The sequence below is a fragment of the Thalia democratica genome, chromosome 6, assembly GCF_965202585.1.
Source record: "Thalia democratica chromosome 6, ktThaDemo2.hap1.1, whole genome shotgun sequence".
Taxonomy (NCBI): domain Eukaryota; kingdom Metazoa; phylum Chordata; class Thaliacea; order Salpida; family Salpidae; genus Thalia; species Thalia democratica.
The window spans coordinates 15,895,976-15,909,801 of record NC_139170.1 but is presented as its reverse complement, the minus strand read 5'-3'; the positions used below and the strand labels follow the sequence as shown (position 1 = coordinate 15,909,801).

The 13,826-nt window shown below is 25.2% G+C and overlaps 1 protein-coding gene across 1 annotated transcript; it reads left to right on the top strand.

Moving 5' to 3' along the window:
• The first annotated feature begins 460 nt into the window (after positions 1 to 460).
• On the top strand, positions 461 to 13,487 carry LOC145838429 (sodium-dependent phosphate transporter 1-like). The gene is made up of 14 exons (XM_082946018.1): positions 461 to 737; positions 1,226 to 1,493; positions 1,985 to 2,140; positions 2,386 to 2,546; positions 2,786 to 2,924; positions 3,348 to 3,532; positions 3,972 to 4,075; positions 4,321 to 4,419; positions 5,111 to 5,232; positions 5,425 to 5,579; positions 6,742 to 6,841; positions 10,881 to 11,009; positions 11,219 to 11,373; positions 12,564 to 13,487. Exons 1-14 carry the CDS (start codon positions 471 to 473, stop codon positions 12,720 to 12,722), a joined length of 2,199 nt encoding a protein of 732 aa, XP_082802144.1. The 5' UTR covers positions 461 to 470; the 3' UTR covers positions 12,723 to 13,487.
• Positions 13,488 to 13,826: the final 339 nt, after the last annotated feature.

Below are 13,826 nucleotides of genomic sequence, written 5' to 3'. Positions count from 1 at the left end.
CTGCTAAATAAACACTGAGTTATACAGTTTTTTAAGCACAATTAAAGCTTGAAAAAATAATAAAAACAAATTTTACTATAATGGCCTAATTATATTTATACAACATAAAAGTTGGATTAACTAGATCAGTGAAAAAATAAATATATAAAGCAATAGTTTTAATTAGGTTATTACAAAATTTATTAATCTACTTGTTTAAATTTTTTTTTAAAGTTTAAAAAATTACTTAATGCTGTATGGCTTAATAAACAGCTTAAAAGTTGTTTCAATAAGTTCTGATTTTTAAAATCAAATCAAGTTTATTTATTTTTTTTTTGAGCTGTATTTAAACTTCATCAGATTTTTCTTACTCGGTTAAAAATCTAGTTACTTTTTAAAATTAAAATTAAACTTGACAAAGCTGTATGATATATAAAAAAATAATTTTAAATTTTATTAAGTACTTTTTCTTAGTTAATTAGTTAGAACAAATGACAATCCTATCAACTTTGGCTGAGATAGCCAAAGCTGCTACCACAACCATGATGCCATTTGTTCTTGAAGAATGGCAAGAAAGTGTGCATTGGATGCTGGTACTGGGATTTGTGATTGCTTTCATATTAGCATTTGCAGTAGGTGCAAATGATGTGGCAAACTCGTTTGGTACTACTGTTGGTTCTGGAACTTTGACTCTGTATCAAGCTTGTATCCTAGCTTCCATATTTGAGACACTTGGTGCCATATTGCTTGGTGCAAAGGTATGTTTTAGGTTTTTTTAAGTAGAAACTAGTCATAAGCCCACTGTTTGAGGCTTTTAAGCGTTGAAATATTTTTATGAATATAACAACTACTTTAAGTACCATTGAGCAAACACAGTTGATAGTCTATTAACCTTTAAATAAAGTATAATATTTTAATAATGAATTAACATAATTTAAGTTATGATTAGGTTATTTTAAGCTTATCTGTTAAAACTAATAAAATAATAATTTGAATTACTATACTTATATAGTTGTAACAAATAATCGTAACAAGGTAACTAGTTAGTTGTAATCAATTTCACTTCAAACAAGCATAAATTAATATAAATAGATTGTAAATTTACTGTTAAAATTTAATATATTAAAAGTTTCAACAAGCATTAAGGTTTTATAGATTACATAATAAAAAATAATTCAAAAGGTTTATAAGCATTAATTGATTAGGTTACAAAAAACTATTGGCTGAATATAGTTTCATACTCCAGGTAGGTGAAACTATCCGGAAAGGCATCTTGGACGTAGGATTGTACAATGGTGAATCATCACTACTCATGTTGGGTTTCCTGAGTGCCATGGCTGCTTCTGGTGTCTGGCAATTAATTGCCACCTTCCTGAAACTACCAGTGTCAGGTACCCACTCTATAGTGGGGTCATGTGTTGGCTTCTCATTAGTTGCTAAAGGAGTAAATGGTATAAACTGGTATAAGTTGGGATCTATTGTTGGTTCATGGTTCATTTCACCTGTGGCTGCAGGTATGATAGTTTTATTAACTTTTAATTTTGTCAGTAAAAAGTTTGACATTGATATCTTTATTTAAAACAGACTACTGAATGTTTACACAAGTATGCATACTGAGAAAAATAATCTAATTATAAAAACTTATTTATCAGTAAAGCATATTAATTATTAAGTATAATTAAACAGTATTTTAGTAAAAATTAAACTTTTTTGAAAATTATAATATTAAAAATTAAATTTTAAAACTCATAATCAGTATAAATTTTATCATTAACCAATTTTAACAGTTGCATAAGAGTTCAAATAACTAGTTTTAATTTCATGAGCACATTTCATCTAGATTGAAATTAAAATTATACTTTTTCAAAATAAATTAAAATTTATATACTTGAAAGTCTAAAATTGTAATAACAACCTTATTTGAAATATGTACTTGTATGTGTTTTATAATAAACATAAAAGTTTTACTAAAGTTAAAATTTGTTAAGTTTAATATATTACATAGGCATAGCTGCTGGTATTTTTTACCTTGGTCTCAGAAAGCTAATATTTCAAAAAGAGGATTCAGTGACTCCCTCGTTGATTGGCCTACCTGTTTTCTACGGAGTTACCATTGCTGTTAATCTGTTCTCTGTACTCTTCACAAAAACAACACTTCTTGGTAACTAATTTTTTGTTTAAAATAAAAGTTGTTGAGACAAAAGTGTTTTTTCATTAGTTATTTTGTAAATAGTTATATGAATAAAATTATATATTTTTAGCTTAAAAGTTAAGATTATAAGATTTTCTTTATTATACTTACTTTCATGCTATTAGAATATAAATAACAAACGCAGTTTTTTTTGTTTACAGGAATAAATTTCTTTTTAGCTAAAATTTTTTTATCAAGTTGTATTATGGTAACAGGATTTGACCAACTAGAAGCTTGGGTAGACATACTGATAAGTAGTGGACTTGGGCTGATTGTAGCAGTGTTTGTTCATTTTTTGTATGTCAGAAAAATGAAAAAAAAATTAAAAGAAGAAAAATCTGGTGTTGAAGATTGCGAAAAATTAATAAGTCCTAAAGTAAATGTTTTTAAAAAACATGAAAATAAATTCTGTATTTTTTAAAGATTATTTCAACAAAATACCTGTACAATAACTTAACTTTTAATAAATTACAAAAAATACAAGTTTTTTTTTGACTGAGTTATTGTTAAAAATCATAACTTATTATTATTTATTTTTATACAAAAAAGTTTAGTTGAAAACAGTTAGTTTATGTTAATTTATATCTAATTTGTGATATAATGTGTGTATTTTAGCAATCAGAAGTGGCAATGATAGACATGAAAAGGATCAAACAGCCACCTGTTTTAGAAACCATCAAGGAATCTTATTCGTTGGAGAACAGCAGAAATAATTTACATGTTGTTGATCCGCCAGCTAATGATGTTGACAAAGGTTGGTTAATTTTTTTTTTTGCATTTTGATAAACTTACTCTATTATTAATTAGAAGCTAATTTATTTTATTTTTTCGTCAAAGTTATAAATGTTAAGCCCTTTAAAGATATAAAGTGAGTTAATAGTTTTTTGTTCGACTTTGAGTGACACTTAAGTGTAAATCTATCTGATTATTAGGTTTAAGATCATTAGGTAAAAAGTAAAAGTATAACCAAAAACATACTGATGTAAATCATTCTAGATTAAAAATACAAAACGTTTTTTAAGTTTAATTGTTGCTTTTCTTTACCTCCTACTTAATTTTTACTTTCAGACATCTAAATAATAAATATCAAGTTCAGTCTGAGTAAAGTACAAGACGTTATTATTAAAAAAAATAAATTATATGTGTTATGTACTTGTAAATTTTATATACTTTACAGATACAACCAAAATGAATGGAAAGTTGAACCAAGGTCAAGATCCAAGGATCCAGCAGTTGAAAGAAGAAGCTAAAAAGAAGCGAAAATCTCTTAAGAAATCGCTTAGTACGTCATCTAGCGTTAAATTGCCACCTGTACTTCAATTGGAGAAGAGCGTTGTACAAAAAGTTACACCGATTCAACCGGTAAGACAAATAATTTTGTCTAAATGTTTGTACATATAGTATTAAGGGTCCATTTATTTTAACGAGTTAAATCTTATTTAGTTGTACTAAAATGTCTAGGTTTAATAAAGTTTTTATTGAGAAAGTGAAAAAAACTATGTTGGGCTATGTTCCAAGATTAAATAAATACCTATTCCAGATAGTTAGTAATGGTGAAAAATAAGTTTAATTTATAATTGGAGAGACTTACCAAAATAGCTTATGAAATATAAAAAGTATGTTCAGTTCTTTGAAATATTTTTTTCTATAGTTCAATGAACTGCGTTGATCCTTGCATTTCAAAAATATTAGATATATTAAAAGTATGCATAATAACGTATTATTTAATTTAAAAAAAGAACATTAAGCTAATAAATCGCTCAATTTAACAAAGCTGAAAATATTAAAACATTACAAAAAGGCAGAAGAATTGAAAGAGGAGATCCGTAGAAACTTTAGTTGCCCATCAATGAAGACTTTGCAGCAAAACGCTGATGCTGATATCTATACTATTATGATTAACAGGTAAGTTATAAAGTTATATACATTTAATTGTTCTTAAGTGATTTTTGTTTAATTACCCCAAGTGTTAATTTTGATCTATACTAGTTATATTTATTAATATTCAAAAAATATTAATAGCTTTTTTATACTAGCCTAAATTAGGAAACTAGTTTTTTTGTAATATGTAATTAATGTTAATTTAGGTGAGTTGAAATGAACTCGGATTTAATAATATTGTTATTTATAAAAATAGCAAACCCAAACAGACATAAAAGCCTTGTGACAATCAAGAGAAAAAACTTGGAAAATGACAAAACTTCAATTGGTAGCGGAAGTAGAATGAGAAGCAACGGTTCTATCAACAGGTAATATATATTGAAATATCATAAATCTTACCAAGTAGAGATTTTATTCTAATGAACTGTACCTGAAAAAATTAAAAAAAAATTAAGCTACGGTCTTTACCCTTTATATATCTTTTATCTTGTTAGTTTGAATTAGTTTGAAAACTGCTGCTTAAAATAGCATATTATTCCCTGAAGCTTCTAGTAATTTTTGTTAAACTTTTTTAACTCTACTGTTAAGGACATTATTTAACTTTTTTTAAAGATGGTTTAGTGAAAATTTTAAAGCCTAAACTTTAAAATTTTAGTTAAATTTATTAGCAGTTTCACATACTTCAGATCTATTCAGAATAAAGTCGCTTTTTTTTTAATGACTATGAAAATTGTTATTAGTTGTAGCCTTAACTGCTTTTATAACAATGATATAATTTTATCTTTTTTATTCAAAGTTTTTGACAAACATAAGTTAAATTACTAAAAACTTGACTAGTTTATTTAAGTCTGATAAAACAATTTAAAAAGTTTCTTAGGTTATTTTTGATAATCCATTTTGTCCAATAAACTGTAAAAACTTTAAATAAATATTTGTTACCTATTCTAAACAACTAATGTTATTGTTTTAAATTAAATTTTTGTGTATTTTATTAATACAGCATTGGTATTTCGCTGTTATTCATTAACTAACATTAAAATATATTTTTATGAATTCCAGCACTGACATAGACGAAATTTCAATTCCTGCCATCGGAGAACTTCCCGAGCCTTTCGACGAAACTGAAGACGAAGAAGAAGGACTGATTATGGCGTCACTGCACAATAATAACAAGGAAAATGGTTTGTATAATACTTATAATAACCACGTTTCAGTTACCCAACGTAAGCAGTAAATATATAAACACTGTAGAAAGCTGTATAAACTTGTTGATTTTATAAATAGCATTTGTTGAAATTTTAAAGTATTTTTAAAACTAAAATAATAAGTATACAAACTCGCGTTTTCTGCATATTTTTTTTTACAATGCTTAGTACGACCAAGCCCGTTATCAAGCAGTCCACCTACCAACGTGCCCGCAGCTATAGAGGAAGGATTCAGAATAATGTTGAATGAAACTAAAAATGATGTTGTAAGTATAAAAATTGATGCTGGTAAAACTGATGAAGTCGCTCAAGACAATGCTGAGGTATTTAACTCGGTCAATTTTTTTCAAATCAAAAATATTAGCAATATTGTTAAAAAATAATTCATAGTATACTCTCTAAATAATTTTGATATTAAGATTGTTTTATAAAAAAAAATCAAAATTAAACTTTGATTTCTAGATGATGTCAGTCTTGTTTTAGAACTTTATAATAAATATTAAGTAGCAATAAATACAAAAATTTTATGTGCCAGTAAGTGTTTGGTTATCATAATTAGTTTTGCAAATATTGTTTTCAAAAATGAGAATTTTGTCAAGCAAGTTAACATACTAACAGTAACATAATAAAAAAATTTACCTTTTAGAAATTTTTGTTTTCATTAAACTTAAATTTGTTCAATAAAAATTTGAAATTGAAGTTTTAAATAATTTATCTCTGCCGTCATTTGAACGCATATTAAAAACAAAAAAAAAAAAGCATGGACATATTTTACAAAAACCAAGCAAAAAAAATCTTAGTACATATTGTTTATTGGTCTTTTATATACGCTTATCAACCTTTTGACTCCGGTATGTATTTATATCTTTATAAAGTTTTTTTTACAAATTTCGGTATAGTTTGATTTAATTAAAAAGTCATTTGTAACAGTTTCATCTGCGAGTTTTGCTATAAATAAGCCCACATTATAATAACTATTGTAAATTGTAGATTGTAAAAAGTAATTGTAGATACAAAATTACACACCTACTAAAGTTTGCCCAATAAAAACAAACACCAATTGGTATAAATGCAGTGAACCGTTAAGCAAAGCGTTCTTACTATTAATTTTGAAAATTCTGTTCTCAAAATTTTCGATTACATTAATATTTAGTGTAAATATTTGTTACTAAAATTATTAATAAGGTTTATGATTAACAAATTTATAAGAGATTGTTTAATTTTTATCGCATTCAGTGGTTTTAACAAACACAAAGGAGGTTATAGATAAAAGAATTATCATTTAATACATATTATTGTTATAAACCTCAAAATAAGTTCATATTTGATTCCCTAAGTAAAATGTATTCACACTGACTTTCATTCGTATACTGTTTACAGTTTTTTTTTTTGCTAAACTTTTTAGTACTAAACAAATCTGAAGTACAACAAAAGTTCAGTTAAAAAAATATTTAGTACGAGTAGTTTACTAAATTAGTTTCACAGGAAGACATATTAGAAACTCGTGAAAACAAACCGGAGATTAGAAAGATGTACGGATTTTTGCAAATATTAACTGCGTGCTTCGGGGCTTTTGCTCATGGAGGTTATAGTTTATTTATTGTAGAAATAATTAAAAAAAATAGTAAGTAAATTGTTAGGGAAATTAAAAGTTTTCAAAATATTTTTCTTTTTGTTTTAAGTGACATAATACCTTTTGATTTGCATTTTATTAAAAGAGTAATCAAGTTTCTTTATATGTAATTAGTTTGCTAACAAAATAATTATAATATGTTGAAAGAACACAAATAAAAAATGTAAATTGTTTTTTATATGAAAAATATTACATTCACACATACTGATATTTTTTTTGAATGTACAATTAAAAATTATAAATGCTACATTTTATCAAAACTTAACTGCTACATTAAACAAGGAAATTGCAAACTTCAAACAAATATGACTTAATAAAACTAATCCAAACAAAGTCATACGCATTTATATTTGCCATTAATTGATTTAAAAAAAACACTAAGCCACCGTCTAAAACTTTTTTCAGTATAAAATTTTACATATATTTCGTTTTGGATTTTACCAGACTAACTACTTTAAATTACTAAAACTTTGCAAATAGTTAATTAATACTAATATTTATTTAAAGTAATTTCACGTTAAACTTTTAAAAGGTTTATAATCTATCAATAAAAACAACTCGGTTCGCGACAATTCAAATACCAACAATTCAGATACTAATAATTCTGAGTTATTAAGAAAAATCTCTTTTAATAAATAAATTTTTAATTGTTTCTTTACACGAACGTATTATATTCTTTTTCTAATTTAAAATACAGTACGTTCATACTAAAATATGGCTAGTTCTAGTAATAATGTATTTACTTATCATCTTAATTTTATTATTTTGACTTATATGCGCATTTTTTTAAATTAAAATTTTTTTTTGAGGTAAGGCCTGTTAGAGTATTTTATAAAAATCTGAATTGTTATGTAACCTAAACAACAATCACCAACTAAAACTTTACTTTTATTTATTAAAGTTGAACTAAGTAGCGGTTTAAAATATTCTTGATATTTACAAGTATATTTATTTTTTTTAGATTTAAAATTGTGTATGTGTGTCTTTTTACATATTAATCAGAAAGTACAATAAGAAGTATTTATGTATAAAGTTTTATGTAAGGACTTGTTAATTTTTTTATTTTTATCATCTGATTAATAAAAATTAAATAAAGGTAATATATTTTTTCTCACATTGTCAGTCTACCGATTATTTATTTGGGTTATCTTTAGATTTTTTATTCAGTTTGAAGGTAATAATATATTCTGTAAAGTTTAAAAGTTAGCTTTTTATTAATTTAACAGTTTTGATGATAAATGTTTTTATTATAAAATATTATAAAATGATTTTATTGATTATAATGATATATAATGTGATAGTTATTGAAAAAATAAAGGTTTATATATTATTGTTATTATACATTTTTATAAACAAATATCGGAACAAAAATTATCCTTTACATTGATAAATGTATAAAAGCATACATTTTCTTAAAAGTACAATTAGAGTTAGTGACTAGTAATGTATTTTTGTAAGTGTTTATTCTCTAATTACTTATAATTATAGGTTAGTTTTTTGTATGTTTTTAAAGAAAATATACAATTACATGTTCTTCTTGTTCATATTCTTTAATTTATTTTAATAAATTATGGTATCTTTAGATCCAAAGCACGTTATTATTCTGTAAAAATATAAATGCAGTTGTACAACTTTTTGTTTACGTAATTCATTATTTGAAAATATTATTATTTACACATTGTATAACATTTATTATTTTCATATTTTTTATTCTTTATTATAGAATCAACTTCATACAACATAATTAAAACAGCCTTTTTGTATTTAGTTTTCTACTTTTTTTCCCAAAAAGTATTTTAGATTTACTCAATTATTGACAAACCCACTAAACTCCCACATCAAAATAACCACTAAATTTTTGTGTGAAAGTTTTTATGTTTTCGTGTTTAAATACAAAGTTCAAGTTCCCAAAATAGAAATAATGAAACAAAAAAAAACTCTAAAAGCAAAAAATATAATGTCATTCTAAAACAAACCCCTAGCTTTTGATGAAAAACATATGGGTGTATAAAATTATTTTATTGTTCAAACAAACTTTCCAACTAAGTTTCAACTAACGAAAATAGGCGTTAAAGTCTTGTTGTATAGAACAGCAGTGTACACGAAATTTATTTTGGGATGCATGAAACGTTGCTTGAAAAATTACTTTAAATTTTGAAACTTTCACTAGATAATGTATAGTTAAAGAAAAAAAAAGGTCTTAAGCATTTTAATGGTAGTTTTTTTACTTGTACTACATATTATAAGAAATATTTTTGAAACTTACATTAGATATTCTGGAGTCGATGATGAAGAGCAAAAAAAAAAGGTATTCGGCGGTTTTATGATATTTTTTTGATAAATCTTGTTGGAGTGGGCCATAGATTTTTTAAGTTCTTAAATGGGGGCCTTTTGAAAAATTTTAGGAAACCTTGCACTATACATTACGGGAAATTTGAAACTTATACTGGATAGTCACACATTGGGGTACACAGAATTTTATTTTCAATTTAGAGTGCACATATTTCGATTAGCTTGAAGACCACTGGTATAAAGTATACAATTTATCTGTTTATTTATTGCACTGCATTTTATATTGGATCTAAATTAGACTTTCTTTTTGGATCAACTATATACACGGTTGCAACAGACTTAGGCTCCTTAGTTTACTTTAAAATTAAAAATGCTCAGGCTAATTTGGTTTTTGTGAAGTCTCAGACTAGTTATTATGACTTTCAGGTTTAATCCTTAAACATTTTGTTATATTTTTCTTACTATTGTGATTTTAAATTATTCATTATTGATTTACAGTTTTTCTTCAACATTCTGACTAAATACTTTTGTTTTTTTTTTCTTAAAATTTTACTTAACAGAGTTTTATTCTTGTTAAACTATTTCCGAGTTTTAATTCCTTGAAATTCTAAGTGATTTGTTTTTTTAAGTTCTAAATAAAAAGATTAAATTTACCAATAACAATTGTCTTAAAATACTTACTTAAGAAAAAATTATGTGCATTTAAAAAAGAAAATATATAAAATTGTTAAAGTAAGTGAGCTGTTGCGAATCAATTTTCTTTAAGAGTATTTTCGGGTAAAATTTAACGCTTTTAGTGTAATGCGAGTTAAACCTGACAGTTGTAAGTGAATTAGAGAAAACATTTTTGCGTATCAACCGATTTTTTTTTCTCTTTTTTTTATTTGAATAATGTGTGTATTAAAGAAACCAATAATTTGTCAATAATATCTGAAAAATATCTATAATTCCTTTTCAAAAATATACTGCGTACAAAAGTATGTAATATTTAATTTTTGATGAAAAGTCGACTAAATCATGTTTTCGGTATGTAAAACGTATAAAAATTAAGTGATAATAGTAATAAAACTGTAGCTAAATAATAAACACTTTTTAATAGTTCAGATCTTATGCTAAGCATATATAAAACCATTTATACTTTATATCCTACTTCACCAGGAATAGCTAACCTTCAAACTTTTTAAAAGTTAATTATATAGTCGTAATTAAAGTTTAAAAAGCCTAAGTAAAAATTTATCCAACTGTATTTATACACCTCAAGTAATCTGAACTTTTCTAATCTCAAACATAAAAAATAGTTTTTTTACTTTCAATTTTTTTGTTTCGACTTAAAAAACTATGTTTAATGACCGTGGGTTTTATGATCAAGCTAAATATATTATTAAGATTTTGTTTAGATTTTAAATATTTTAGTCTTTTTATACTGAACAAGATATATTTATTATCCAACGCCATGTGATCTCAATTTTGTTTTTGTAAAATACATATAATAATATTTGTAATATTTAATTGACTAATTTAATGTTGAAAGTATTTTAAGTATTTTAACTAAAAAAATTAGTTTCAACTAACATGTTTAGGTCAACTACTTTGTCTAGTTTTTACATCACATTATCAATATTAAGTGATTGATTTTTTCTTCTATTGTTGATATTCCAATATTTATTTGCCCCTTTCTATTTTTTATTATTCCAACCAGGTAATGATGTGTCCAACGCAATTGGTCCACTCATCGCGTTATTTGTAATATACACCGAAGGATCTGTGGAGCAAAAATCTGAAACACCGCTTTTGTTGCTGTTGTATGGCGGCGTTGGCATTTGCGCTGGTTATTTGGACTTAATTTAATATTTGATGTTTTATAAAGTATTTCCAATTTTTCATTTATTTATTAGATTTTTTTTTAGTTTGTGCTTTAAATAAAAACCAATAACTGAACTCTTGTTACACCCAAGTAAAACATTTTGTTTTTTTAAAATGATTGTTACAGAAAACAACCTTTCTATAAAGCATAATATATGAAATATTCTTATACAGGTTTGTGGGTGTGGGGGAGACGCGTGATAAAAACGATGGGTCAAGAATTGACGGAACTTACCCCAACCAGAGGGTTTTCTATTGAGCTGATGTCGGCCATGACTGTGCTTGTTGCTAGCAACTTGGGTCTGCCTGTTTCTACCACTCATTGTAAAGTAAGTAGTTCTTTGTATTGCTAGATAGTTTAGTTGATTGAATAGTTCTTCTTTATTTGTATATTTTTAGTGTATGGGTTTTTCAGAAACAGAAAAATAAACAATTTATAAAAAGTTACTCAATGATTTTTATAGTGGTTTTTATTACTGTAAATGTTGGGTATCTTTTTAAAAATTAGGAAATAGATGAAGCTTTTACTTCTGCTATTATTTTAAATGTATATTTTATTTTAATAAGTAAATTCCTTGGCTAAAACTGTTTTGATCCTTTATATTTTCAAAAAAGTTGTCACCTTTTATTTCTCACCAGAATATAGTTTCTATATATTTATTGAATGTAGAAAATTTATTCTATAGCTGAAATTTAAATTCTGCCGTTATAAATTGGACTTAGTAAACTTTTGATCAATGAATTAGATAAAAATTCTAAAAAATATTTCTAAGTAGTAAATTAGTACAAATCTTTGTAGTTAGCACAAATACAATAGAGACTCTAACTTTAATTTTTAATTCATAGTTTTTAATAAATGAAATTAAAACTAAGTTTATAATATTTTATAAAATTGTTATTGTAAAATAGTTAATTTCAAATCATTATTTTATACATTACAATTTGTTTTTATTTCTTTCTATTTAACTTTTATCATTTCTGTTTTGCAAGCAAAAACATTTTTCAATTACACAGAATAACATTTTCACATTACGTAGTTTTTTTTGCTAACATAAAGCTTCATTAAGCAATTAGTTAAGTGTTTTTGTTTACTTCACAAATTATTTAAATGTTTAATTTTTATTTTTAGTTAGTACGTTTTTTGATACGTTTTACATTGAAAGTATTTTAAGCAAAATTTTTTGATTTTCATGCTTGTAAAAAAATAAAAAAAATTCTATGGGAGGAAATAATGAAAAAGGGGTGTATAATTATATCTAAAATAAATTATCTGCCATAGTAAATACAAAAGCGCCACAGTAATTAACCAGTTTATAGTTTAGACCAAGTAATTAATATAAAATCAAAGTAGTATAAATATGGCTCTTATAGTCTGGAAATTGTTTTAGTAATTCATAGAGAGCAATTACGATTTTTTGTATAAGTCGATTAGAGTAAGTAATTTTATTCAATTTAAATTTTTATATCAAGCTTTTAATTCAAGCATGTTTGTAGTAAATTTCCATCTACTTGTGCACAGGTAGGCGCAGTAGTAAGTGTTGGTTGGGTGAGGTCCCGCCAAGCTGTAGATTGGAAAATATTCAGAAATATTGTGCTTGCTTGGTTTGTGACCGTTCCAATATCGGGCGGTCTTGCTGCCATCATGTTTGCTTTGTTGAGAGCTGCTGCTGGAGTTTAGGGAAGAAAAGTTGATTGCTGTAACTAACAGTGGGGTTTCGCACAAATAAATTGGTGACTTACACTTTTATTTGTGCATTTAACCTTTGATTATGTTACTGGGTTTTGTACGGCTTACACTACACAATTTTTATATTACAGTGTCTCTTGTTTGACAAATAGTTACTTTGGTTGTTGAATATTTTGGTTCAGAGCACTTTTTTTTTGAATTGCTTTTTGTGCGCTTACTCTTTTTTGTTCTGGTTTTCACATATATTTAAAGTTTTCACATATATTTAAAGTTTTATTTTGTTGGATTTTACTTTGTTTTTTTTTTTAATTTTGTATTATTTTTTAGTTAAAAAAACTTACACTATTGTAACGACTGCATAAAATAATGTCATAAATATCTAGAAGTATCTCGTTATATAAATATTTTTAGTTCTATTTTCATTTAGTTAATTCAAAAAGTGGAGCAATGCCTAATTTAACTACACACATGTTTATTGGCATACAGTAGCTATTAATCAATATAATAGTATTTTAACTAACTTTTATTCACTATAAATTACCATTTAAAAAGTAAAAACTTTCAGGACTAGTTTTGTAAAACTATTTTATCTGTCAAATTTACGAATTTTATTGTTAGCTGTATCCTTTAAAACACCGAGTTGAAATATCTTATAAAGAGTTAACTAATATAAATCAAAAACTTTAAAGGTGACAAGTATTAAATACCACCAGTTTGCTTTAGACGTTTCAAACTTAATTGTTTTTAAATATGTTTTTTTTTAATTTTAAATTTAAGCCTGTAAAGCGCTCTAGTTTAAATTTATTCGACTGTAGCTTACAAATGGTACACAAGTAGTAATTTAATATTATCATAACACGGTTATGCTATGAATATTTTTAAGCTCAGTAGTTTTTATAGAGTTTTATAATATTTATTAAATGTATATAACAACTACTTTAAAGTAGTCAATATTTAAGGTTTACCACGTTTAGAATGTAAATATATATAAACCTTTTGACAAAATCGAAGTTTGAAAACGAAATTATAATTACAAATTGATACTTATTTCATCTTACATAAAACACTAAGTTGTTATTTTTCTGCTTAATGTTT